This window comes from Blennius ocellaris (genome assembly GCF_963422515.1).
Source record: "Blennius ocellaris genome assembly, chromosome: 17".
Taxonomy (NCBI): Eukaryota; Metazoa; Chordata; class Actinopteri; order Blenniiformes; family Blenniidae; genus Blennius; species Blennius ocellaris.
Window position 1 is genome coordinate 5,224,293 of NC_137666.1, and position 27,513 is coordinate 5,251,805.

Sequence of the window (27,513 nt, forward strand, 5' to 3'; positions counted from 1 at the left end):
CACTTTGTACCTGCAAAGCCTTTCAAACACATCCGGCTGACGTCCGGGAAGCCCCCCCCAACCCTCGCTTACCTTGTTCCTCTTGAAGTAGGCCCTGCGGCAGGCGGCGAAACACTTCTCGCTGCAGAAGCTCTTCAGCTCGCTGCCCATGCTCAGAGAGTAGCGCTTGACGCCGACCTTCTGGCACCAGGCGCACATGATCTGCACGTTGGACACGTCTTCATCTGGGGGGGGGGAGACAGAAGTGACAACGGGGATGTGGCATGGGTGCAAAAACATTGTGTGACGACTCAAAGTTTGAAAGTCCACAGGCGAGAACGAGCATGCAACTACGAGACGTATTAAACACACGAGCCAAGAGGCATTAATCCCACTGATTAAGCCCAGCTGCTGTGCGGAGGAAAATCTTTTCGAAATTTCGAACCACAAAACCGCTGTGGGATTTATTAGGAAGTCCTGCCGTGGGGCAGAACGCTGCAGAGCAGGAAGAGGCCGGGGAAAACCTCCATGTGTGGATGTACCGCGACAACATCGTCACAGACAAGTAGCATTTTAGACAAGTAACGTTCTTGTTGGGGGCTTGGTAATAAAACAACTTTTCTGTTTTTTCCATCAACAATCAATTATGATGACGAGAACAAAAAGACGACAGTAGAAATATAATGCCGCAGCCTGCAGGGACAGTTACAGATTCATATTAGAAGAGATGGAATTAATGAATAACAAATATACATACGAGGGTTAGTATGGAGTTAAGTAGTGCCCCCCCCCCCAAGGGATATAATTGTTGTAATACTTTGAAATATTTTAAACCATGACTACTTTTAGGATTATACATCACACTAGAGGGCACCTATGGTGTAAATTAAACGGAGAACCATTTATTTGCATTATTACAAACTATTAACTAAATATTATAATGTAACATACATTTCATACACTTCTTTGTTTGAGAAATATGTTTTTAGCTGATATTTCGGCAAGTGAATTGATTTGAACACCTGCTCTTGACAAGTCATTGCATTTTTAGTGCAGTATTCTTTTAACAACTTGCAATCCTACCTAAAAGTTTTCATATTGCAGTTTAAAAGGGAAAAATAAAAGATGTTTCTGATTTTAGACTTCATGACTTAAAACCTGTGTGGATCTGCTTTCTAACTAACTGCTAATACAAATGATACATTTTTTAATAATATTTTTTTTCCATCTGAAATTTCAAAAACACAGGAAATGTTTTGGGTTTGTGTGCCGCCAACAGTCTGCAGCGCTGCATATACAGAAGAAGACGTGAAGACACTAAAAGGATCTGATTTGGAAAAGAAAGAGGAAAAAAGTCCCCACTGATGAAGCACTCAAAACGATCGCATGGACACAAAGTGCTCTACGCATAAATAAAAATGAATCTCACACTCAATATAAAGTATCCAAGAGTGTTAATTGATCATTTGTCTGCGGGTGTGTCGGGACCGATCGTGTAAAGTGGTAGGAATTAAGCATCTGCCATTATTGGGTTTGCTGATTGTAAACGCATCTTATAAAAATCGATGCAGGAGTCGAGACGACACATCGCAAGCTAACCAAAACGATTCGGATGCTGGTTTAAGCTTAGAGCGTTTCCGATTGTTTGTCCGCCACTGACTTCCTCTCTGAAAGAAATAGCGGGGCAGAGAGGGCAACACTGCCACCAAGCTGCCAAAGAGGGAACCTGTTTTATTTTTCCTAGAGAAAAACACCAAGTATTCTTAGTTTAATTCCAGGAAATGCAGTTTGCTGCTTGGGAAGAAACTGTGACACACAAACCAGGGTATTCATCATAACGGGAATGTTTACACTTTCTTGAAACGTAATTTGTGTGTCTAATAAAAGTAGTCATGTAATCATCATACATTTGTATGAGTCATAAAAAAATATTTCTATATGGCAGTAGTAAGTCTATAGAGCAACAGAAATATGTTTGTAACTAAATTGATGTTTAAGTAGTGTTTTGTGGTTACGTTTAAAAGGCTATATTTGTATGTTAATGGCTATTTTGCTGCAGAGTTTTGCTCATGAAGTGGACTTCAGACAGTGTTTTGTTTTGGGTTTTTTTCTTTCACATGACCTGCGTAGGAGGGCAGCAAGAAGTTTTATTTGCTACAAAAACTGCGACCAGCATTTCTTTTCATTTTTCTTTCAAAAGGCCATTTTTCAGGACATAAAAAGTATACCTACACCTTGTCTGTGTCACAAGATGGAGCTCAAACTGTGTAAATCTGCCCTTGACCTCCACACAGTGGTCTTTCAATTCTTTCCGCTCTCCCCTTTTTCACAATAACAAATCTAACCCCTTGTTTAACCTCTCATGCAAATGTCGACGCGGTGCGTTGCTTCGGCGGTCAGCGCAGGCGGCAAATTGTTTTAACGGACCCTCGGTGGCAGCGAAATGCCTCTCCGGTGGCGAGCGAGCAGCAGCTGATGATGAGCCGCGGGGCTTTTAATGCCATCGCCACTGAAATGAGAGAGATCCTCCGAGATCCCCCCCCCCCCCCAACAGTATCTTCCAATTATCACATTATGACTGCACGGGGGTGTGAGGGCGAAAAAAAAAAGCAGGCCCATTAGTCTTTCACCTCCATTCACCTCCTTATCGCACGCCGGCCAAGGCTTTTCGCCTCGTGCGGAGCTTAATGGATCTGCGGGGCCGTCAGATTTTAAGTAAAGACTAACTCACAATTAAGGGAATAACTCCCCGGGGCCCCTAAAGACAGCACAGCGGACCCACAGTGGACCCAACATGCATATTTTATGACTTTTTCTCTCCCTCTCACTCTCTTGTCTCATTCCTGTAGTCTCTCTTGCCTTTTTAGTATCTACCTGGATCAATTCCCGCTGCAGTGATAAGAGAGGAAGGAAAAAAACCAAAAAAAACCCAACAATAACTAAAAGCTTGATTCTAAGCTGACCGGGTGGGTGGATCAGGGCTTGAAAAACTACACGCAACCGCGACAAACTAAATCCAAGGCCAACACGGAAATCACAGCGCCTGTCGACAGACGTGAACGTACCGGCGCTTGCGGGACAAAGAGGTGGAGTTGTTTTGTTTTTGTTTTTCCTGGCACCGCCTAACAAGCTCATCTCAAAACACTCACATCTGCATGGAGAAGGCTGTGTGGGTGGGCGGGGGGGATGGGGGGTTGGTGTTTTAAGAAAAACATGCAAGTAATTATGCAGCCTCGGTGCTAAATGCCACCATATTTCAGCGTACCTGCATCTCAAAAGGTGCTTTGTCGAGTTTTTTTTCTTTTTTTTCCCTTTTTTTGCACATGAATAATTCAGTGTATGTGCGGTGGCGGGACGAGTCGAAGGAGGCGTTGGCCGGTTGGTTTGGTTGGAGCTGGGCTTTAAGTGGGACCGCACCATCTGTTTCCCCCGCCTCGGCGGGGCCAGCGGGGACTCCTCTTGGGCGATGCCAAGGCGGCTCGCTCCCCTCTGCCGGGGCGTACCGGCCTCCTGTCCACCAGCAGACGCAAAGGGATAATGAAGCCCTCTGTCTGGCCGATCAACGCCGACCGTCTCCTCAGAGACTTGATTGGGGTGATATTGACACTCGGGCAGGTGGAGGAAAACAAGGTGTACAGCAGGTAGATAGCTCATTAGTCACCTCGGGCTCCCTGATTCAGAAGCTTTTTAGGCACCAATGCAGAGCTGGAAACTCCTACCGCCACATAAGCATTTGGTTTTTCGAGGAATCAGCAAAGAAGGCGTGTCAGATTTTTTTGCACAGCAGCTGCAGAGGGAATCTTTCGATGTGCAAGTACACCGATTTTCTCCAGGCGGGGGTGGGTAAAAGCAATAAAAAGTTGTACAATTATTCTGCATGGACGCTGATTGCATAGTTTATTTGCTGATGTAACGCACCACAGTAAATGTCTGTGTCAAAGTATGTATCAAAAGTATAAATAGCACTCAAACCAACATGTCCAAGCAAGCGAATAAGTAAAAAATGGGAAAACATCAAAAATACTATTGTATAAATAATGGAGAGATTTATAAAAACACACGTGGTCTTTAAAGGGAAGATTTGTAAATACTAAATGAAGCTATTGCCAATCTTAAGTCAAAGCAGCTGCCATATTTGGGAGTATCCAGGTATGCAACGGATGGTTCAAAGATAATCTAGTTCTTTCCTCTCGCTGATTGCTCATGCTTGCAAATCTGTTTCATTATTAAAACATATCGTCACAGATCTGGACTTCACAGCCTATTATAGCGCGTTTGAAGTGCAAGTGATTTGACAAGCAGTAGTGAAAGTGACAGCCCAAATTCAGGACGTTCCATATCATCGCAAATAAACCGTTTGTGTGACGGCTCAACCGTCTAACGCGAGGAAAAGCAAGCAATCATGTTCTGTCCTCATGTACAGAAGTAAACCGTATTAGCGCTGCCTCTCGTGCGGATAACAATGATTTGGAAAAGGCACGCAGAGTTCCCGTCTGTGAGAACACACCGCTGTGGCTGGAAGCAAGAAAAACAAGCTCAACTTCAGCTCATTATACTATTCCAGCAAATCCTTTTGTGCTTGAAAAGTACCATGATGACCATGACGGTGATAGGCCTGGTAATTAGAGCAAGGACTTGTTTGTCCTCAAGACCAGCCGGTTTCAAGACAATGAGCAACCGATGCATGCAACTTAAACAGGACGAGCGGTGGATGTTAAGACGACAGATGAAACTAACTTGCAATGTCGTGCACAAATCCATCAGAGCACCCTGATGTCAGGTGTCCGTCCAACTGACACCAACAGTTACGTGAGAGAAAGTCTTATTGCAGACTTTTATTCGCAAGAAAATCACAGCTCCGGGGATTATTTCGCTCGTGGAAAATGCTGGAAATCAGCGGATGCTTAGAATCTGCATTATTTGCGGCGCGCCTTTCTTTCCAGTGGAAATTTTTTCTACATTTCAGATCGTAACATTTTACTTTTGGATCTCTTTTCAACCTCGAACTTCCTCAGAGAGCAACGATTACTGCGGCGGGAAATTGGATTTCAGCGAAACGCACATAATGTGAAATTGAAGTGATTTGTTTGTCAATGCCAGGTGTTTCCAAAGGGATTAAATACTTCATGGTCAAGTCCTCTTAATTTTGTAACGACGCTACGAGTCTAAAAAAAAAAAAAAAAAAAAAATCTCATGCTTTAGTCTTTCAAAAAAAAAAAGGAAAAAAAGGATTTGTGTTGTCTACCTGCAGGGGGCTTGATCAGTGGCGGGGGGATCATGGGAACCATCATGGGCAGGTTGCCATGCTCCTTGCCGCTGGGCGTGGAGGTGGACGGCGTGGTGGAAGGCTCTGTGACTCCGTTCCTGGAGGCTGGCAAGGAGTGGGAGCTGTTGGCTCGATCCGGGGAGCCTTCGCTGTTCTCTGCTGAAGCTGGGTTTTTTGGCAATGAATTTTCTGAAAAATAAATAAATAAATGGGAAGAAAAAAAAAAGGGGGGGGGGGGGGGGTTTGAAACAAAATATAGCATTAACTGAGCAACTGATGAGCAACATTCACTGCATATTCTCCCACAATGCATTGCCTGTTTATTCAAGCAGCATTAGAAGCACAAGTGATCATATTAGTTTTTAAAGGTGAATTCCGCAGCTGGCGCATATTTTTTCCAACTGAATGAGGTTGAAGCGGCACAATAAATGACCTCATGATTTGCTAAATTTGCTGGTGGTCCTACTACACACTCCTTCTGAAGAGCTGCTGACCAGATGACTCATTAGTCTGAAATCTGAAGGATTCTGAGGCAAACTTAACACCTTGAACTTAAAGGCTCATTTTCCTGCTGAAACAGACCAGTGCCACCTTCACATTGCCTCCACTGTTCGTCCAACCTGTCCTGGTGCCATGTGTTTTAGTTCTGACGCTCATGTGCCCATTGGTAGAGCTTTTGGTGCTGGACACAAAAGGAGTGTGAATGGGCACGGTTTCTATTCTTCTTTTTGCACATGCATCCACACGCCTCCTCTGAGTCACCACTTATTCGTCCATTGGATCATTTTTGAATGACACTGACCACTGGGAACACCTCACAAATGCTGCAGTTTTGGAAAAACGGCTTTTGTGTCAGGCCCGTCAAGCAGACACCAAAGCCCTCCGAATTAATGTTATTTCCTCCATATCTCTTTGATAAGGCTGTCACACCCCTGAATTTCAACAACGTACGACAAAAAGTCTTCCAAGATATTTGCAAATTGACCAATTTTGTGCCTACATGCTGTTCCAAGTCAGGGGAAATGCAGCTGTTTTGTTGCTGTTCAGTTAAAATTAAGAGTCGGTGGCATGCAGAGTTCTGTGTGAATGCCAGAGTTTAAAGCCCCTGTTGCAATTGAGACTGTACTTTGAAGATGAGACCAAAATGGTTTGTGTGCACCGCCATGTGAACCCGATAAACTGCATAACTTGAATTGAATGTATGAATCCCTCATCAGACTGACCCACACATACCAATTGGAAGGAGAATCTCAATAATAATTAGCGAACTTCATGAATTAGCAGTAGCCTGTAGCCAGAGTAGCTGTGACACATCATCAATCTTCGATAAATATTTAGCTTCCATTTATAAGAGCGTGGGCATGTTGGTATTTCATCTCAGCTGTTGCTGCTTCTACTATAAGATATAGTAGAATATAGAAGACAGAGCATCTTCCTCCCCTTTGAGTCTGATCCAAACAGAGCTGACAGCTCATCTGATGTAACACTGCTACAATACAAAATTCTGCTATGATCAAATCATTAGGACAGGCCTAACTGAGACAGATAATACAAAAACAATGCAAGGATTAATGAAGCAGAAAACGACTTCCTTTAATTGAAAGTTATTACAGTACTTTTTTTTTTTTTTTTTTTTTTTTTTAAAGAAGTCAGTAGAAACTGCGATCAAAATCGAATTCACAGTAACTTGTAGAACACTGCTCACTTCATGCCTTTGCCATGTTTCCCTGCCCACAGTTAACCTTCACCGTTAACCGCACACTGTCTTTTTGTGTGGCACGGGTTCATCTGGTGGACGATAGCAGCGGGCAGCCGGGCATAACGCCAACAACAAAGTACTGCACGTCGGCGCCGTGTACCTTTGAGGACAGAGATGTGCTGCGGCGTCTCTCCGATCTCCAGGTTGTCAGAGTCTCTGAGCTCCACCTTGTCGTAGCCGTACCAGCCCAGCAACTCGTTCATGGTGTTTTCCGCGAAACTCTGCAGCACAAAGAAAAGATCACATAAACACAGTGTGTTACAAAAGCAGATAAAAGTCAAATAGGCAAAAGGTGAGGGGACAAAAAAAAAAAGAAAAGAAAAGAAATCGCATGCAATATTAATGTTACTTAAGCCCACATTAACATTTGGACAAAATGAATATAAACGAGGTTTGGGGGTCACTTGTTACAAAAGCTAATGCAGCAATCTGGTATTTTGTTGCATTTGTGCCTCCCCCAGGACCTTAAGTAGCTCTTTAAATTCGTCCACAAAACCACATTTCTTCAGTTAATTAGGCAGAGATATCGTGATCCCTCTCGGAAAATTAAAGCCGTGTCCAGAGAACTGCGGCGCGGGTTTAATCCCCCTCCCCCTCGCCCCCGCTTCGGGTCGTCTTCATAAGTACAGGTCAACCTAATTGGGGCAAACTCCTGTTCAAACGCTGCAGTGTGTGCAGCCAGCTGAACTAATGGCCCCTATCATGGCACAATAAAAGAGGAGGACCTTATCGGGCGGGGTAATAAAGTGAATGTGAACACTATCGCAGCACACTTCACGGCACGGCAAATGTGTCACACTACGGTAAAGTCGACGTCGCAGCGCAGTAAAGACACGGCAGAGATTTAAAGATAGGATGCTTTTTCATCCTGTCACTGCGGGTTTGTTTTTTTTTTGTTTGTTTTTTTTACTGCGGCTTTTCCTAAACACTACTACCATTTTCAGCGGTGCATTATTCGTGCTTCACTTTACAGTCTGCCTCAAGGCCCAAGAAGAAGCAATATTAAGCTTAGAATTTTACCATTTATTAATCATCTTATCCCACATCTGCTATACGAGTGAAATGAGCCATAATCCCACAGACTGCACTTTATCTCCAGTGCATTACCATAAAACTTGGCGGAACCCAACTGGTGTTTCTGGAAACTGTGAGATCTGCTCCATTTCCTCTGGTGATGTGAAATGCATTTTTGACAATATTTGGCAGCGCAGGGCGAGTGTTCAAGGAAAATATGACCTAGCTGATAGGAAAACCCGTGATTCTCACAAGTTGAAATAATGCACCAATCAAAGCAAATATATCATATGTCTTTATGTCCTAATGTTAACATAGTTAAAACAGCAACTCGGGTACTATTGATTTCTTTTATTATGCACTGAACGAAATTAAATGGAAAGCAAGGAATCAACAAGTGTTTGGTTTCCAGATAAAAACTGTATCATCCTTCTGGATGAGGGGCAGCTGAGAGAACAGCATTATGATTCACCTGCTGCCTGACGGGACTGAAAACTCTCACATTCAGCTATAATCTCTCACTCTCTTTAGGCAGACACACACAATATATATATGTTTATCCCCACTTGGATCAGAGGCAGTGCATTTAGAGAGTTGTAGTTTACCGTTCAAAAAGAGAACATCTAATCAAAATTGTGTTTTGAAGCTACAGAGGAGGAGTAATGATAGGACATAGAAAGAACTGAGGACTTGACTCTCGAAACAGACCGGCATATCACAGAAATCACAGCAAATAATTTTTAAATGCAGAATAAAATGTTATTTTGTCGAGTCGTACTGTTTTGGCCTTTTTCATTAAACTTTAATAAACTTTAAATTAGACTTAAAAGCCATGAAGATGGTAAAGTCTAATACAAGAGGGCTCTTAGTGGGAGAAGTCCAGTCTGTAGTTAGCTTAGCTTAGCACTGAGACGAAAAACAAAGGAAACCTCTTGTAAGCTTGGATCTGCCCAAAACCGCATAATCTTCCTGTAAAACACTAACAACTTTTTGTGGAGCGGCATTGATGACCAACTATCACGTACATGATTGCGCTTGATGATTTATTAGTCATAATTGTGTTACAGTATCAACTTAATTATAGTTCTAATATGTGATAATATACATCTCAGGAAAAAAAGGCTAAAAATCTACTTTTAGCACTGAATAAATATAAACAAGAAAAAAAACACTTGACATTTTATCTAGATTAAATAGAGAAAATATGATATTATAGACTCAATGAAGATAATGTTGAAAGAGTGGTTGTTGATTGACATAGGTTAGTACATGGTGTGTGTGTGAGGCCCAATGATGACGCTTTATATCAAACTTCAGCTGTTGTCACACAGACGACTTGAAAAACTCTTCAGTACACACATGGATAGTAAACAGCTCAGCGATTTACAATCAGGCAAGTATTCATCCGTCTTCCATATGGCTTTATGCACACCTGGGTACAGGCAGAGTGCAAACACAGAGACACTGTCACCGACACCAAATTCCTAACAATGGACAATTTTAGAGTCGTCAATCATCCTCAAATTGATGTTTTTAGCCTGTGGGTGGGAATTGACGTGCCAAGAGAAAAACCATACGTGCACAGGAAGATCGTGCAAACTCAGAACAGAAAGGGCTCATCCTCAAATGGAACCGCAAGAGTGCAGATAACTACACCACTGTGCGAGGAATCACAACAAAGTGAAAACACACTAATGGACTCGACATCCATTAGTGTTGTTATCAGTGTGGGGCTGTAAATAACACTTGATAGTGAAGGAAATGTTACAGTGGGGTTTGAAAAAGAAAGAAAGGAAGAAAGAGAGGCAGCCACCTGAGGTGTTCTGAGGCGTGCGGCGGCACCCCGCCACTGCCGCTGGACAAGCGACGCACCCGGCGAATGCAGGTACGTGGATATAAATATATAAAGCCTCCTCCACGCAGGTGTAACATGAAAGTTTTCCTCCACAACAACCTCTCGCGGCGCAGTCAATAAACAGCGTACTCCAAACAAAACCATAACCCCGCTAATGCACACGGCCCCATTATCGCCACACTCCTCTCAGCTGGATCGTTCCCAGAAGCGTCTGCTCACTGAACCGTGCTCCGTGGTAAATGGTTCAGCTATCATTCGACTCTCAAACGCCGCTGAAAATGTGCTTTTCTGGAAACAGACTTCAGCGCGGGCCGAGGCTGAGTCAGCTGTAATTATTTGGTCTGTGTGATAAAAATATTAGTCACGGGTCACTAAGTTACCAGCTCGGAGGGAAACTCTGAGGAATATCCCCCGCCCGCCCAAAAACACAGAAAAAAAAAACAAATGCACACATTTTACTCCTCGTAATAAAGTACTTCAGTTTACAATTTTGAGCATCTGTATGTGTGTTCCTGTCAACTTAATGTCATAACGATGCAACTTTCATCCATAAGAGAGTTTCTCTCCAGGTTTTACACACTAAAGATTCTTGGTTCGGTCCAGAAAGAGACCCTGGTTGAGCTCGAGTCCCCTCGCCAAGTGAAAACCTTTGTTTTAATTTTTTTCTTTAACTGTAAGCTGATAAAATACATTCACTTATTTCTTTCCTCCTGTTGCACTCCCTATGGCTGCCAGAGGTTGCATTGCATCATAATGAACATTTATTTCCCAAGCTTGTGCAATCTCTATACAGACAATATAAAATACAATGTGTGAATAGATGCAGTGATTTGCAATCCCACCTAAAGCCCATAATCTGCTCACATACAAAATAGACTTGTGAGTCTGATAAGTTTAAAAAAAAAAAAAAAAAGTTAGGAACGCAACAGGGTCCAAAATAAGCACTTTAAGAAGCTTGATAACTGACAATCACTGATATTACAGACTATATCTAAATATTTAAAGAGTTGTGCTTTCTATTGCCTATGGATTTCAACAGCTGGTAATATTAGTCTTATAATGTGAAAAAAACAAATAGAAATCCCAACCAGTGTTCATGTTCCTGTCACTCAACGGCTTCCTGCAATCTACCAACATGTGTACGTCTTTCTCAAACATGCGTCCTGCAGACTGCTTGGAACTGACATGACACAAGTCTCTTCATTATTCTATAGCCAATCCCACTTTGCTCGGTCCATTATCTCATTACGGCAGCCGTTGCTCATCACTCACTCCATCAAGAAGTTAAACGTCAATTACAAACAGCTCCTGTCGATATGTCAGAGCCAGAGTGATCAAGGAAAAGTGCTTCAGTGCCACCCAGAGCATCGGCCTCTCAGCTGATTGAAATGTGCTTGTTTGTGCACTTTGTGCATTGGTGGAGACGGAAACATTGAAATGAATGAAATGGACGCCAGCACGGGTTTTAACTTTATACTAAATGTGCGATTATGGAGTTGGGAACTCAAAAACGTACAAGTTGCGGAGTTTGAAAGCAATCACATGACAAGAAAAGAACATGAACGGGATGGCCCTGCAAGACAAACACGCTTAGGAAATACAGAAATACTTATAGTGTTTCTCACGTTTCTCATCAAATAACTCAGAATTCTCCAAAGTTTCACACATTCCTATTAAGTGCACTTCAGCAACATACGACAACCACCACCACCATGGCAGAGCTCTATACAAGGCATTGAAATGACTAAATTAAAATGTGAGAAATTATACATGAAATTTGTGTACAGCGACATGTCACACTGCAAGCAGCCATGCTGAAAACTGCAATCTGGGTCCCAAATCAGAATTCTGACCTCAAGTGAGAAATTACAAGTTCTCAAACACACTATAATTAGAAGCAGACGCTGACGAAACAATGTGAAGTCATCGTGTCAGAAGCATCAATGGACTTAAAGTAAAGCGTAAACATGATGAATCATTGCGTTAAGGAATAATATCTCTCATATTGACGCACAGATATTGTTTTGTCGAGTGATGTCAGATTAGCCTCTGGAAGCTCTCCCACCTTCCAAGTGGGGGGGGGGGGGAGAAAAAAAAAAACCAGGGTTTTATAATTTCCCCAATTTTGAAGCTGGAACTTCTCCACCCCCAAGTATTTATATCAAAGAAGGAAACATGATGTACCAACACACGAATCTAGTTCACAGCCTTCTGGAAGGATGCCCAAACACACACACACACACACACACACACACACACACACACACACACACACACACACACACACACACACACACACACACACACACACACACACACACACACACACACACACACACACACACACACACACACACACACACACACACACACACACACACACACACACTCAGCAACATCACATTGAAGACAATCACATTTAAACCTGAGCAGTGAGTAACAGTAGGAAGAGGAGGTATCAGCGCCCTGCACACCACAGTCTCGCATCTATCAGCTTATCGACTGTGATGTTTCCCAACATAAACACGAGAGAGAGAGAGAAAGAAAGAAAGAAAAAAATGAATCAGGTCCACATTTCTCTGGAGAATGTGCTGGAAGCAGCTCAGAGGTGTCGATTTGTGTTTTTTGTTTTTCTTTTTCTTTTTTCCCGTAGGCGGGAAAATGACCACACTCTACATAAGTCTTGATGGAGTTGCTGGGGGGCGGGGGGCGGGGTACTTTTTCTGTGACCCAGGAAAAATAAACGGAATTAAGAGGCTGGTGGTGGCTACAGGCATGTGGCGGTCTGGAGTGCAGAGCCAGAACGTGCACACAACAGGTGGAACGACTGACTCAATTACTTGATACAAATTCAAACCCAAACACAAGGTGCAGTTCGGATATTGCTTGCAGTATTATAGTAAACGAACTCCCTACACACACACACACACACACACACACAAAACACACAACACACAGTTGTTTAGACTGGGGCTAGAAATATCTCTTTGCATACACGAGACAGCCGTGGCACATCAGAGGGGAGTGATGGAGGCGGATTTTCTCCGACCTCCTCAGCATTCATTTCTAAGCATTTTGCAGAAGGAAAAAAAAAAATGTGTCGTGGTGCTGCTCTCGGATCGCGTTTGATTGTAAAAAAAAAAAAAAATCATACAGTTTCCGCCATGGTCCGGCGAGGCCGCGAACTTAATTCAGCTGCTGTGGAAGCGCCAATAATGAAGAACGACAGGAGGTATTGATCCGTCTTGTCATGAAATACCGCTGCGGTGGGGTGGTCGGCGCCAAAAGGTGCTCCAGTCAGTGGCAGGTGGGGTCAGAGCAACCTGCTGTGGCGGAACGAACAACACGTGCACCAACGCGTTGCATCCACCCGAACTGTTGGAGCGGCGAGCACGTGTGGCCGAACATCTGGAGCTCTTCAAGGTTAGACGGTCTCCGCATTTAACAATGAAAGGATTTGCAGTAATTATTTACAGTAATTAGACTCTAATCCGAACATTTATAATCTCAGCTAGAGGTTTTTTTTTTTAACACATTGAAGGCTGTTAATGAGGACAGCTCGCGTTTGCAGATGTATTAACATCTCTCTCTCTCTCTCTCTCTCTCTCTTTCTCACACTCTTCTCTCACTCTCACTCCCCAGTGGGTCCATGGAAGTGGATTAGTCTCACACTTTCGTGCAGAGCTGACGTCGGGTTACGACAGCCACAAACAAACCAGCACGCTGTGAACACATTTCCTGTCTTTTCTGCGCTCTTGCTTGCGTGTTCTCACCATGTATCCATGGGGATTTTCTTCCAAATGCATGACGAGGATCACAGGAAAGAAATTGCAGCAGCACACTATTGTTGTACGAATGCAATGGTGGGGTTTTTTTGTTTTTTTTTATTAATAAATTTATCTAAGTTCCAGTTGAACAGGTTTTCGTACCACAAGCATTCATATAGTCAAATAGTTGTTTTTGTGTCATTTTCATGAAAATCCCCAGGCCATTGGTACGAAGACTAGCAGACAGTTCATTCATCTTCTTGAGAACAATCATTTACTTTTCTAAAGCTGGTTTAATTTACAAAGCTCTTGCATTTGTGTGATGAGCAGCAGAGACGAGTGACGAGACAAGCCTTTACGTCAGATTACTTTCTCACAACATTTCTACAATAGTTGAAACAATTACTCATTCATTCACGCCTTGATCAATAATCCTGCTATACCTGCTACATCCAACTTCAGTAGATGAACAGGAAATCTAGTAAAACCAGCGTACATATCTCTGGATGGAGGAAGGATCTTTAAAAAAAAAAAAAAAAAAAACATTCTCAAAAAAGAAGCAGGTTTTTGTTTTGTTTTTTACCATATGGTCATTTTGTGTGTCATTCCCGACATAACAGTTTGTGGCTTACGACACAATCAGCTGAAAAGAGGCGAAGCTCTGGCCGACTCAAAGTGCACCCACTGGCAACCGCAAATACAGCAATTAGCCCGACCGCGAGAGGATGAAGCCTTTGAGGGGAGAAACCCATCCAGGAGAAAATCCTCCTTTTGAACAAGGGAGTCGAAGCATAGCCCAGCCTGAATGTAACTCCCGAGTAGAGCGGATGTAGCTGTAAAGTAAGCACGCCGCCGAGACAAAAAAAAAAACACACACACAGCATCTCTCTGTGTCTCCCGTTCCTTTCCAACAACCCTTGTCCTCTGTGTCACCCTACTACTTTGAGAAAGTGGGAGTGTTATTAAGGGTGGAATCTAATCCGTGTTGGCAGTTCATCAAAGCAGCCGCACCAGCCCGTGCTCCTGGCGGGCCGCGGAGGAAGAGGCACGGCGGCGACTGCTGATGTCTGTATGTCACACTTGGGTGTATGAAGTGCTCGACGAGTGCGAGACGGGCAAACGCTCCGTCCACCACGTCGATCATGTTCCGTGAGCCACCGTCACGGCGGAAATCAATTGGAATTGTGTCGCTGAACGAATGTCGTCGTCAAAACAGAAAAGCTGATTCCTGATAATATGCCACCCGATTATCTGCCTCCAGTTTTCAGAATTTCCCCCCCAGGGACTGTTCCTCTCTAGACGGAGACGAGTCAAACTTTAACCCCCCCCCCTCTGCTTTTGTCAATCAATAATCATTCATTTGCTGCAGCTGTTTTGAATGAAGGAATCATTATTAATCGTGTTGGATGGCGAGGCCACTATGAAGAGTCCCAGGAGGGGCAAAAACAATAAAACGACCCCCGAAGCTTCTGCCAGTGAAAGCAGATGGCATGAGTCTGACTCTAAGTGGAGCTGACGGCTCTCAGAAGTAAGGATTCCTTTTAAAGACGAGCGTGATTCAGCTGCGGGATGCGATACAGTTATGAAGTCAAATTAAACACGGAGAGCGGCGCAGCGGTTATCGTTGTTGCCTAAACAACATAAACACTCCGGCTCTCTGGCCTTTCCGCGTGGATCATGTGGATTTTTCGCGAGCTGCTCTGTATTAGTCCCACAATCCAAAGGCGTCTTCGTTTAATTTTGACGCGAACCAGCGTGAGTGTACGGGTAGGGCTTGAGTCTCTTGCTCTGTGCCAACAACCCTGAGTCGGCATCGATGAATGGATGAATCACCATGTTGTTGATAGGCTTTGCCTTATTCACAACAGTCGACATGTCTTTCGGGATCTCGGACTATTTCTTTGTGGATAACAGGGAATCATCTTGCTTGAAGCACAAACTGGAGAGTAAACAGAGCCGACAGGAGAGTCTCTGCAAACATGGGGCCCGATGGTGTAATAGAAAATTGGTTCAAATAACATTTATTGGGCAGTGGAGAGCAGCATTGTCACAGTTGGACTTCATTTTCTTTGAAAAGAAATTCAAATCTCAAAATGTAAAACAAACTATGTGCGTCTCTAAAATGGCTTAAATGCTCTTTAATGGCTTTGCATATCTTTTCTCAACAAACACATCCTCCCATGTGAATAATGACAGCAGGAATGGAGTTCTTGATATTTATTGGAAGAGTCATTGGAGAGAGCGGATGTTATTTAATGTATTCGGGAGAAGACTTGAAAAAGACAAAAAAAAGCTAAATTTTACTTTTACATTTGAATTGATAGGCATTCAGATGCACCATTTTTTTTTCTTTAATTCCTTCACTGGTTTGAGTTGGTCAAGTGACAAAATGACACACTTCTGACTTTTCTGGATACTTTCTTATTTTAACATTTGAGCATCTGTCCATTTTATAAACAAAAGGGGAATGTTTCATTATCCCATTACATGCACGCTTGTTCCAAAGATACTCCGTAATTCAAAAATCACTTTCTAAGTTTTGTCCTAACGTGACACCGCTTTGCACGTGGAGGATTTATACCCATGAATTAAACTCTGTGGGGCTTAATTAGTGTTTCGCTGCAGAGGAAAGAGAGCAGAGCAGGTCCTCTCCACCTTAAGCAGCAGATAGGAGTTTGCCATCTCCGCCACTGTGTAACACTGAGTGGCCACTTTATTACCACACATTCCTTCATCGAGTGCAATCTAATACACTGGGAACGGTAATAAGTCCTGCCTTTATGTAGCTTATCAAATTCAGGAGACACTCTTATCACAGAGCCCGCCGCAGGGTCACTTTGAACGGTGGCGAATTGGATCACAACATTTTAAATCACCGCCAATTGACAGTTTTGGATTGTAAAACATCTAACTCTACTCTTCGGTTTGTTTTTCTTTTCAATTAAGGCTACTTGTGCTATTATTTTTATAATTGGTTATACCTCCGCAGTGCACAGCACTGCAAGACACCGTCAAATTACCAAGTATATTTGATATTAAAGGGGTAATATTAATCAAAATTCACTTTCTAATGGTTTCCCAACAGTATTATGCATCCTCATACCCAAGAATGATGCCCCAGAAGTGAAAAGTCTGTCCTCTTTCTCTCTCCTGGGCTTATTTCAGGTTCTTTTTTTTTTAAAGTGTGTTGCTCCAACGAGCTAATCAGAAATCAACCCTATATAGTGTCATTCATCAGGGGTTTAGCCAATCCCTATCAAGGTAGGCCTTCCTACAATCAGGCAGCTCTGCTCTGGCACATGGCACCACGAGAGGAAGTACTTCCTCCTCTTCCCATACATAGGCATTTGTGGGCGGAGCCAGTCCAGCTCACACGGACACAGCAGATTCTGAATGCAGCTCCTATGACCAAATATTCAAATAGCTGAAAATTAAGGAAACCCTGGATTTGGGGCGTTAAACTTCGAATGCAGTGTTTTTGGACCAACAAAGCCCATGTGAACGTGATGAAAAGCTGGAGAATTTGACCCATTTAATCTAATTTGCAGGTGAATTAATCTCATCACACTCCTCTTGACATTACCGAAAGCCTAAACTCTCGCAAAGATATACAATTTCAAATATCAAGACAGATTTTACATGTCCTATGTTGCAAGTCTGCAATTTTTACAAGCAAATATTTTTTGTCATCTCACCTATTTTTGAATGATTGAACACGTGAATGGCCAACATACGTGAGCTGTTAAATAAATTGTAATGAATGGGCTGAATTGAGCAGATGCATATGGAGTAATGCACGATTATGCTTCTCCCTCTCTTGAAGATGCAACGTCGTCTCAATCAGAAGGCAATAATTGATCTCAGTGTCTCCGGTTATTTGAGGAAAGAGGGGGCCATGTTGTGGAAGCAGCTTTGTTCATTTAAGGTATGGCGGAGTATTTCAATATTTGTAAGAAGGCGTATGGCTAGAGTATCAGTGACATATAGAGTTGCAGTTTATGTAGGGTTTCCACAATATCAATTTAGAGACACAAATTTAGGGTTTTTGAACAAAAGCGCTCGGAGAAAACCCATGAAAATGGAACACACCAAGCCCTCAAACTGGGGTTTATTTTACAGCTCTAACCACTAGGCGATTTTCTTCAAGTAGCAGTTTTTCTACTATTCATATATCTTGAAATCCTGTGAACACGGTTTATATCAGTGGCTGCTGCACTACAAAGCCTTGAAAACACATTGTTTTAAACATACAATAGTTTTACTTCAACAATGTGTATTGATTACAGAGAGCAATTGAATCCTACCAAGACCAATAAGTCCAAAGGTTCAGTATCGTTCTGTACTGCAGCTGTATGAATGTATTTACTCGTATTTCAACCTATCAGGCCTCTTATTTGTCACTCATTTTCGGAACAAATTCCAATTCTAGACTAACTGAGCAGCACCAATGTACGATAATGACGTCGATCAGTCTATCAGTCTATCAGCAGTAAAAATAATTCTACTCTGTCCACATTGGATTTGTTCAACTACAAGTAAAATGGTCTTTTTATTTTTTATTCTTTTTTGGTGTCTGGCCACCAACAGGCTTACATTAAGACCTGCAGGATAGCTCGTGGTGCACACATGACGCAACCCGCATCTTCTGTGCCATATGTTCAGTGGAGGAATAAAGCAAACTTGCACAGTATTCCCCCTTGTTTTCCTGCAAGTGAGACCCAGACGTGGCCAGTAGGGTCTGTGGTAACGGTGACGGTGGGAACTGGACACCTTGCGGGCAGAAACCAGAGCAGGTCACAGTACACCGTGATAAAATTCCCGAATCCACACGCCAACTTTCCCTTTGGCTCCTCCACTTTTCCACTCCTCTGCCTCTCCCTCTCCTCTGCTTTCATTTCCCTCTCCTTCCCTTGATATCCGATCCAGCGGAGACACTCGGGTTACAGTTTTTACAGCTTAGCCAGCCCGAGCACTGTATACATTCCTTTCTCCCCTGTTTCTTAACCCCACTCTCCACAGCCGTCTCCGATCCTCCCTCCCTCCTTCCATCCCTCCGTCGTGCCCACTCCTCCTTCTCCTCCTTGATTACTCACCGGAGCTTATTTTACAGAAGCGCACATTAAGCGAGCCAGAAGAAGGAAACAGTGTCAGACTGTTTGAGGGTTCTTTTTTTTTTTTTCAGAGGAGTATGATCCTTCACAAGGGCACATTGTGTGGTGTTTTGAATGTGTGTTTGTATGTGTGTGGATGTGTGTGTGTGTGTGTGTTTTCCACCCAGTTTTGACCAAACATATTGAAGACCTGTTGTTTTAACAGTTTCACACGAAACCGAAATCGATGTCGCGAACCTTATTGCAAATATTTCATACTCTTTATATTTTTTAATTCCTGTGACTTCTCTATTCTATAATTGTTTAGAGCAAGGATTTTGTTTTTTGTTTGTGCATATTTGCCATGTGTAAAGTTGCCATTAATGCGTTTTACATTTGCTGTCAATATTGACACAACATTCCTTTGTTACTCTTCATCACTGTCAATATTGTAGTACAGTCGTATTTCATTTCAGTTTTCCTGAAGCACATTTATAAATCGTCACTGTTCTTGCACTGCATTCATATTTTTTCTGTTTTGCTTTTCATAGACATTGAGCATCCTGTATTGTTAAACGTAGCCCAGCCTGGCACGCAGACTTCTTTCAGGATTGCCTTTTCTCAAATGACAGCTGGTTTATGTGAGCATGGACGGACTGAGGAGGAGAATCATGAGCTCTACTGAAGGCTGGAGCTTAGTCTTACAACTCCAATAAGTCAGACAGATAGATAGCCAGACCGGGGAGCTTTATGGGTAATCTTGGGGTCAGGGAATGTCTTCACGCTGCATTTTTTCCCCTCTCTATTCACTTGTGAGAAGAAGTGATTGATTTAAAATACACATTTTAGGATTGGATTTGTTGAAAGTGCAATGGTAATAAATCAAATTGCTAAAACGTGGATGACGTGTGTGTACACTCAGTGGGTGAACCGAATTACCCGCAATATTGTAATAATCAGTATTCTTAGTACTTTTAGCAATATCTAATAAAAGTAGAGCTCCTGACCGTCAGCCCTCCTCTGTCTCAGATTTTATCGAGGTTCTGATTGCTGCATTTGAACCGTCTTCCGCCTGACAGTGCTCACATAAACACACTGCATGTTCACCAGGCACATTGTGACCGACAGTCATGTCAAACACCAACAAATGCTGATTTATCGTAAATTCACCCTTTGGAGCAGTGCCGACTTCATCTGCATAACACAGAGCGTCTCGGGAAGTTAGAATATATTCAGGTTATACGAGTCATAAATTAAAGCTGTTCTATTTAATCACTGTAATCATTTTGGGATGTTTGGGTTTGAAGTGCATTCGTGGAAACATTTTTGACTTGCCGAGTGTTTAAAGAGGGATAGACATGTTTGTGAGTAATGGAAACTGTTCCACTCAATCCTACATTACAGGTACAATGCAGATGCATGGCCATTAAAAAAAAACCTGTATTTTTAAAAATAATTAGATTTGATGATTTTCTTTTTTTTTTTTTTTTTTTTAATTCTGGTCCATCACTATTAAGATCAAAATTAAATTTAAGCTTCAAACAATTTGTTGATGTTATGAAAGCTATAATAACTAACAAAACCATTTGCTTTTTAATGATGGTGTTCTCTTTGTATATGTACCTGTATGCAATACTTTTGTTCCAACTGTTCAAAAACGACAACAAAACATGAGCAAACAATCGGTTCACACACTTTCCCCCTTCTGATTTCAGTAACATAACCACTCATAACAACATAACTGTATAACACCACTTTGCAGCACATCAGGTTGCTGTGAGTCACTCAACCTTTCAGTCTGTCTTCATTCCATTAAAAGAAAAAAAAAGCAGCAGGTCGCTGGACTCAACGATAACTAGCAGGTGAAAGTGACAGCGACTCACTACCGCCACCCAGAGCTCAAAGTGGCACAGCTGGAATCTTATACGTCGTACCTTTAAGAGTCTGAAAACCATTCTGCAAAATGAGCAAGGATTTGTCTGTTATTTCACTGCAACCACGCTGTCGACTCCACATAACTTTCCTCGGTATTGACACGACATTGAAGGAGTGACAGCGGATTCTTTCCTCCTCCTGTATCTGCTTTGCTTAGATGTCGCCACATCAAATAATGTGAATCCACAGAAGAAGAAGAAGAAGAAGAAAACTCCTAATTGCAAGGATGACAAATGAAGCTGCTTGCATCAAATGAGATGTTTAAGTCATCGCTCTGAAATACATTACAAGAGATGTCATTTCTCTGAATCTTGAATGATGTTCACGCGTCACCAAATCCGTCAACTGAGAGCAGGAACAGACACAGACCTGCGAATAAAACATCATTTCTGACTGATGACTGGCATCTTATAATTACACAGCCGATGTGACAAAATATCAGTGGAGGCACCAAGTGTAATTTGTCCATTTCTTTTTGTTTTTAATTTATTATTCCCTTGCTGTTTGCAGACTAATTCCTGCTACACTGACAGAAGTGACAAACCTGTGCTCGGTGGTAAAAGAGAAAGAAAGAGAGAGAAAAAAAACCCTGACAAGATGACACTTCTTTGTGCCCATAAAATTCTTGTTGCTGCTGCTTGCTGGTAAAGATTTCATCCATTTTAAAAGCTCCACCGGGAATCAAGCTTTATCCGTGATAGGGAATAAGGACATTTCTCAATGGAGGAGACCCTACCCTGACACATTCTCTCATCCCCTCATCACCAGCCCATGGCGGCATCCCACCCTTCTGTCATCAGGACCGGAGAGCTGGAGCTGGCTGATGGGTTCACTTATGATTCCCCCCAAAAATTATTCTGCACGCATCTTGAGAATGTAGTTCAACTCGCTGTTAGTGCATGAACGCACCTTCCCCTGGACCTCGAAGAAAGGATGGAATGTGTATGAAAGCGTGTGAAACAAATTGCGCAAATATTATTAGAGAAAATCGGTTTTCTTGGAGCATACTGTCACCACGTTTGTCTCTTTTTTTTTTTGTACAGTAACGGAGGGGGTGAACAGCGGTGGCACGTTTACGCGGCTGGGTGTACACACAAAAAGGCTTTATTCCAGGGTTGTTTCAGGACTCGCTCTAAAAAAGAAAAAAAAACACAAATTCCGCAGTTCTTTTCCGTGCGATCACTCGCACATCCATCGCTGAAAAGCACAATAAGGAATAAAACCCTGGCTGCCTCTACATCTCCCTCCTAATGTGTACAAACAATACAGAGACGTAGACAAAGCGGACGCACAGCCTTCCCTCGTGTATACGCGCGCGCGCGCGCACACACACACAGGGGCACTTTCTTGCTCCACCGTGAGCTCAAATAACACAATGTGCACCGAGCATCAGCAGAAAGAAAACACACACACACACGCGCACACACACACACGCGCGCGCACACACACGCACGCACAAGGAACGACGTGTGGATGAATGGAAGAGAGCAGGACCGCGGTAAAAGGCCGGGAGACAAGGTGCTTCGCTCAGGGAGGGTGCGTAAAGCTCGCAGAGGCACATCTGGATCGCACGCCTCTGGGCAGCTGGTCAACACGCACAGAAAACATTTCGTGTGAAGACACGAGGAAAAAAAAAAAAAAAAAGACCCCACAAAATCACCACGATCCACGCGAGTGCCCCCCCCCCCACCACCACCACTGATTTCTCCTTAATGATGCACACTGGATGCCCTCCCTTTGCGCCGTAGCGTACTAGTATTAATAGTAATAGTAAGAGCGCTGTTGACGCCTTCACTGACGCACTGGATTTTCCATTAACTCCGGAGCAAGCAGCGAAATGCAGGGCGCGCGCACATACACACACGCGCAAACGGCCAGAATTATGACACGAAGCGGGCAGCATTCCTCTGTTATCCCAAACTTAATAGTAACGAGAGTCAGTGGTCGGCTGCTGCATCCATTGTGCGCGTCTGCGCCGCGGAGGCTCGGCGGCCGGCGCGGATCCCAAAATACAACTTGAATATTTTTTTAAGGCAGTTAAAAAAAAATTACAAAAAATTGAGAAATATAAATCAAAGTTTTGACCACCGTTGCAGCGGAGACGCTCGCCTGTATCCACCGAGGACAACACATGCACGCTCCCCTCGCAGCCACTCCACGCGTAATGACATGCAGCTGGGCACAGAGCCCCTCTGTTGTTTGTTTGTTTGGTTTTTTTTGTTTTTTGTTTTTACCTTCATCTCTTCATTTATCTCCCTTTTCACCGGGTGAGCTGGCTTTCGGCTTCTCTTATTTTCCGGAGGTCTGCCTTCTTTTTCCATCTCTGCCATGTTTTCTCTGTGATACTTCTGTCAATATTTGCGGTGAGGAGGGTGAGAGGAGGACGAGGGGGGTGTGAGAGAGAGAGGGAGAGAGAGAGAAGGAGAGAGAGGGACAGCGAGCGAGAGAGAGAAAGAGAGGGGCAGAGGCAGCTGTTTACAGTCGCCAGACGGCGGACGTCTTGCAGCTTTGCAGCGGGCCGTGTGACGCTGGCGATGCCGCCGAGGGCTCGCGGTGCCCGGCCGAGCAGTCAGCCATCTTCCCCTACGCACACGTATCCTCCGCGGTCCGTGCGCCAGTGGTGAGCCGCCTCTGTGAGTCAAAGGAGAGGTTGAGTGAGGGGAAAAACGAGACAGGGGGAGGGGCGTCCGCTGAAACATTATATGACGCGTTGACGATCGGAGGAAGGCTATTTCTTCTCGCGTTTTCACCCCCTCCCCTCTTCCTCCTCCTCCTCCTCCTCCTCCTCTTCCTCCTCCTCCAGCGGAGCGCAATCAGGAGCGGTCACATCCACTTAGCGCGCGCCGCGCTCGCGGCGACAGGCTGCAGGCAGCAAACAGGTGCCCGCCCGCCGCACCATCCAGCCTCCTGCTCCGGGCTGCTGCAGTCACACTCAAATACACTCACTCTTCTTTCTTGTGTTTCATCACGCAATCAAATATATAAAAAAAACAAAAAAAAACAACAACAACAACACTAACTGAAAAGTTTCTGGGTGTTTGGGCATCGTGTGCGCAAAACCTTCTGCTGTGGGGTCATTCTCATAGTCTAAATCCCCAGTGTGACATAATCTGGTTTCACTGGTTTCATATAATCCAGCTGTAATTGCAAAGAGGTTACATGTTGGTTGTTGATCAGACTGTTTGAGGTGAAAGGGAAGTTGTGAATCAAATGAATAGTCTGAATATTGCATGTCCGTGTGGAGACATTGGTTTGAACTTGCAATTAGAATTGGATTGTTCATTTGTTACTCATTCTGCGTGATATGGATACTTCCCATCTCTCTCTCTCTCTCACTCACTCCTCACACCTCTCTCACCCTCATACTGGCATTCTCATTTTCTGTGTGGTAACTTCTTCTTGGCTATTTTCCATGTTTGCCATGGAGCCAATGAAATCCAGCCAACAAAAAACTTGGGTACAGCAAAAAGTTCTGTCTCATACACCTTCTATATCACTTCATCCAGTTCAGGGTGGCGAGGCGCTTGGAGTTAATCCAAGCAGGGTACACCTGGACAGGTTGGCAATCCATCACAGGACAAGAGATCCGTCAAACACCCTCTTTCTTGTTCACAGGCAATTTATAGTCAATTATTTACCTCAAAGGCACGTTTTTGTAATGTGGGTAATGGACAACCCAAAGTAAATCTGTAATATATTAACATAGGTTGACCTTATTTTTGATATCCCAAGCCCGGCCTCGAGATATTTTAATGATCCTTGAAGTTTACTCAAAGACGCCTTGGGAATTTAACATTTAACATCAAGTATGCCTCCTTCATAAAATAATTAAATTGTATAGCAAAATAGTAGGTTAACTCTGAAGAGGCAAACACAGACAGGCTTCTAAGTCAGTCAACTTGCTTTTCCTTGCTTAAAATAGTGTCTCTTTGAGAGTCAGCGGTACGAAAATAACCTGAAAACAAATCAGGAATAAAATAATGGTATAAACAATACCTGTTCTGTGTAGATCATCAAAATACAACAATACAAAATAATTGCACTCTTTGTCTCACGAGACAAATAAACATGTAAAAAATTAAGTGATGTTCAGATAAATCCTGAGGTTTGTCCCTTATACAACAAAGTATTGTAGTATTCTGCAGTTTAATATATGCTAAAAAAAAATAAAAAATAAACGTGGATATTTTCATAAATGTATGAAAAAGAAAACAAACAAAAAAGAATAAGGATACAGACAGGCTGCATTTACTATGGGATAGAAGGTGGATGGATGCTCTGATCAAAAGCCTTCACAGCTTGACATGCTTTAGAAATGATGCAGCATTTTAAACTTTTAACTATAATGTCACTACGGTGAAATGAGATCTTGGTAATGAATTGAGGATTGTGCTTGTGTCTGTCAGTAGGGCGTGAAATGATTTGTTCTGTCCTGCCAAAGAGGAGTTAACTGATGAAGTTACTTCTTCTCAGCAGTTAAAATAAAATCATATCGTGCAGGACAAACTTCATGTATCAGTTTAGGTTTTTTTATTAAAAAAATAAATAATCTGACAATGAAATAAATAAATCCAGCCAAAAGATTCAAGCAACTACAAGTGTAAGAACAAGCACTCTGTGCCAAGGGTGGGTTAGAATTACCCCCAGAGGGTACCACCCTAGCAACAGGGAGTTGTCCCCCTTAAGGCGAGAAAGGATGCGTTCTATTTTCTGAGAGCATGTCTTGACAGTGGTGATCTCATGTGAGAGGAAAACTGAGAGAGTAAGATCTCTTTGTGGAGATTGCACCATTGTGAATACATTTAAGTTTCCATTCAAAACTTCGGGGTGCTTTTTTTTGGGGGGTGCTAAACAGTGAACCCATAGTGCTTTAGGAGGGAGGGGAAAAAAAACATTGTCCATAATCCATATTGTTCAGTAAATATCACTGACATACAGAAGACATAAGATAGAAACAGTCAGTGAGGAACTGCCTTCATGTTTTAAGACTGGTATCCTCGACCCTTGTTATCGGTGGTCCAGTCCGCCTGTACACGACTTTAAGCATCGATAAACAACTTGTTTCCATGGGGTGTGTGTGTGTGTGTGTGTGTGTGTGTGTGTGTGTGTGTGTGTGTGTGTGTGTGTGTGTGTGTGTGTGTGTGTGTGTGGACGCGAATGGGAGAATATGATTTATGTGATAAATTTGAGACTGCTGAAAAGCGGCGAGAACATGGAGGTGCACTCCTCCTGCCATCCTTCGCACTATTTAGAGAGCCTTCCTCGTCCCAGCTGTTCAATCAAGTCTCTCCATCTCAACAACATGCATACCAACTGGTTGTATGAATTTAATATGCCGCCTGATCAAACTTCCCCGGATTTTGTCCAATGAATAAATTGGCGAGGAGAGGATGCTCCAACAGGCCTGTACTTCCATGTTCTTCACAGTTTCAAAATGACAGCACTCCCCCCCTCCCCCCTACAGTATTTCAGTTAACTCCTGTTTAAAAGGAGTAACTCTAGTCCTGCTTCTGGAAACATGGACAATATATCTACATCACAGACATTCTCCAATACATGTACTGATAACCCATCTTTTATAGCATCAGTTCAAAAAGTGGGGAGGCCTTCAAAATAAACAAAAACTATTTTATAATGTGCAGGGGGAAAAAAACATCACAATAATGGATAACAATTAGAAATCAAGGTGAAATAAATAAACAAAGTAACATTTTTTTTTAAAGAAATATATAAAAAAAAGACATATCACGTGTTAAATTTGACAAATAAGATAACAGTTTAAGACAGTGGTAATAAACAATGAGTGCCTCGCACACTGCTGACAGCTCAACATGGCTTTATGTGCATGTTTTAAATCAACCTGACTGACGGAGACTAACTCAAGATATCTTCATAAGCAACTCCATATCTTTATTTGCAGGTATTGAAAAGATAACCCCAATTACACTTCAGTACATATTTGCTGGAGCGTATAAGTTACTGGACACAAAAAGCGTTGGTTTTAATTGAAACGTTTCTTCCACTGAGTATTATTGTTGTTTTCTCAAGGCCACCGGTACCTTTGTAGAGATTAGCGTGAGATGAGAGTCACTAACAAGCTGCTGCCCTCAGTTGGTGCTTCTTCTCCTGCATGACTTGTTTATCTGTAGACGGCAATAAATAATCCCATTAGGACATTTTGAGTTTTCATTGACATTCTGGCACAGTGGAGTAGTGGTAAACACTCCCATATCATTAGTTTGCGTTTGAGTTTTTCGGCCTTTCTGTGTCGAGTCTGCATGTTCTACCTGTGCTTTGCTGGGCGTTTTTTTGTTTTTTTTTCCATTTTACCGGGTCTCCTCCCATGTCTGTGCTGCAGTCGTGTTAATGTGAGTCGTTTTCTATTTTCAATAGCTCTGATTTGTGCAGAATTAAACACCAGAATATAGTTTTCACTTGAAGTGACACATTTTCCAGATTCCAATATTCACATTGTCTGTTCATTCATAATCTATATCGCCACAAATTCACCCCCCCCCCCCTTTTGTTTATTTATTTATTTATTTTTGTTCTCATTGTTTTTTGCAAAGCTCATTAAAATGTCGAGATGACACGCTGCGCTGATGTGACAGCGTCACAGCAAGCTGTTTTAGAGTCGATTTGCTCTCGCGCCATCTCCCTCACACGGAGCGCATCCGCAGCTTTTTAATAGCTGATGTCGAGCATGAATTTTACCTGTTTCTGCCGTGAGCTACACAGCAGCCCTCTGACTTTAAAAGGGGAATCGCAATGAGGGAAGCCGCTGAGAGTGCCGGGCGAGGCCGCCTGTGGCACGGCGACACCCATTTGAGCCAGAAAATCGTCGGGAA

General features: G+C 42.9%; 1 protein-coding gene across 1 annotated transcript in view; it reads right to left on the reverse strand.

Annotated features, from left to right (window-relative positions):
* Window positions 1–23,241, reverse strand: part of sobpa (sine oculis binding protein homolog a) — a 49,325-nt gene extending 26,084 nt beyond the window's left edge. The window contains exons 1-4 of the mRNA XM_080513494.1: window positions 22,900–23,241; window positions 7,105–7,225; window positions 5,225–5,434; window positions 73–224 (exon numbers count right to left, since the gene is read on the reverse strand). Coding sequence (XP_080369620.1) covers window positions 73–224; window positions 5,225–5,434; window positions 7,105–7,225; window positions 22,900–22,995 — 579 coding nt within the window. The 5' untranslated portion in view covers window positions 22,996–23,241. The remainder of the gene's footprint in view (window positions 1–72; window positions 225–5,224; window positions 5,435–7,104; window positions 7,226–22,899) is intronic.
* Between the last annotated feature and the right edge of the window lie 4,272 nt (window positions 23,242–27,513).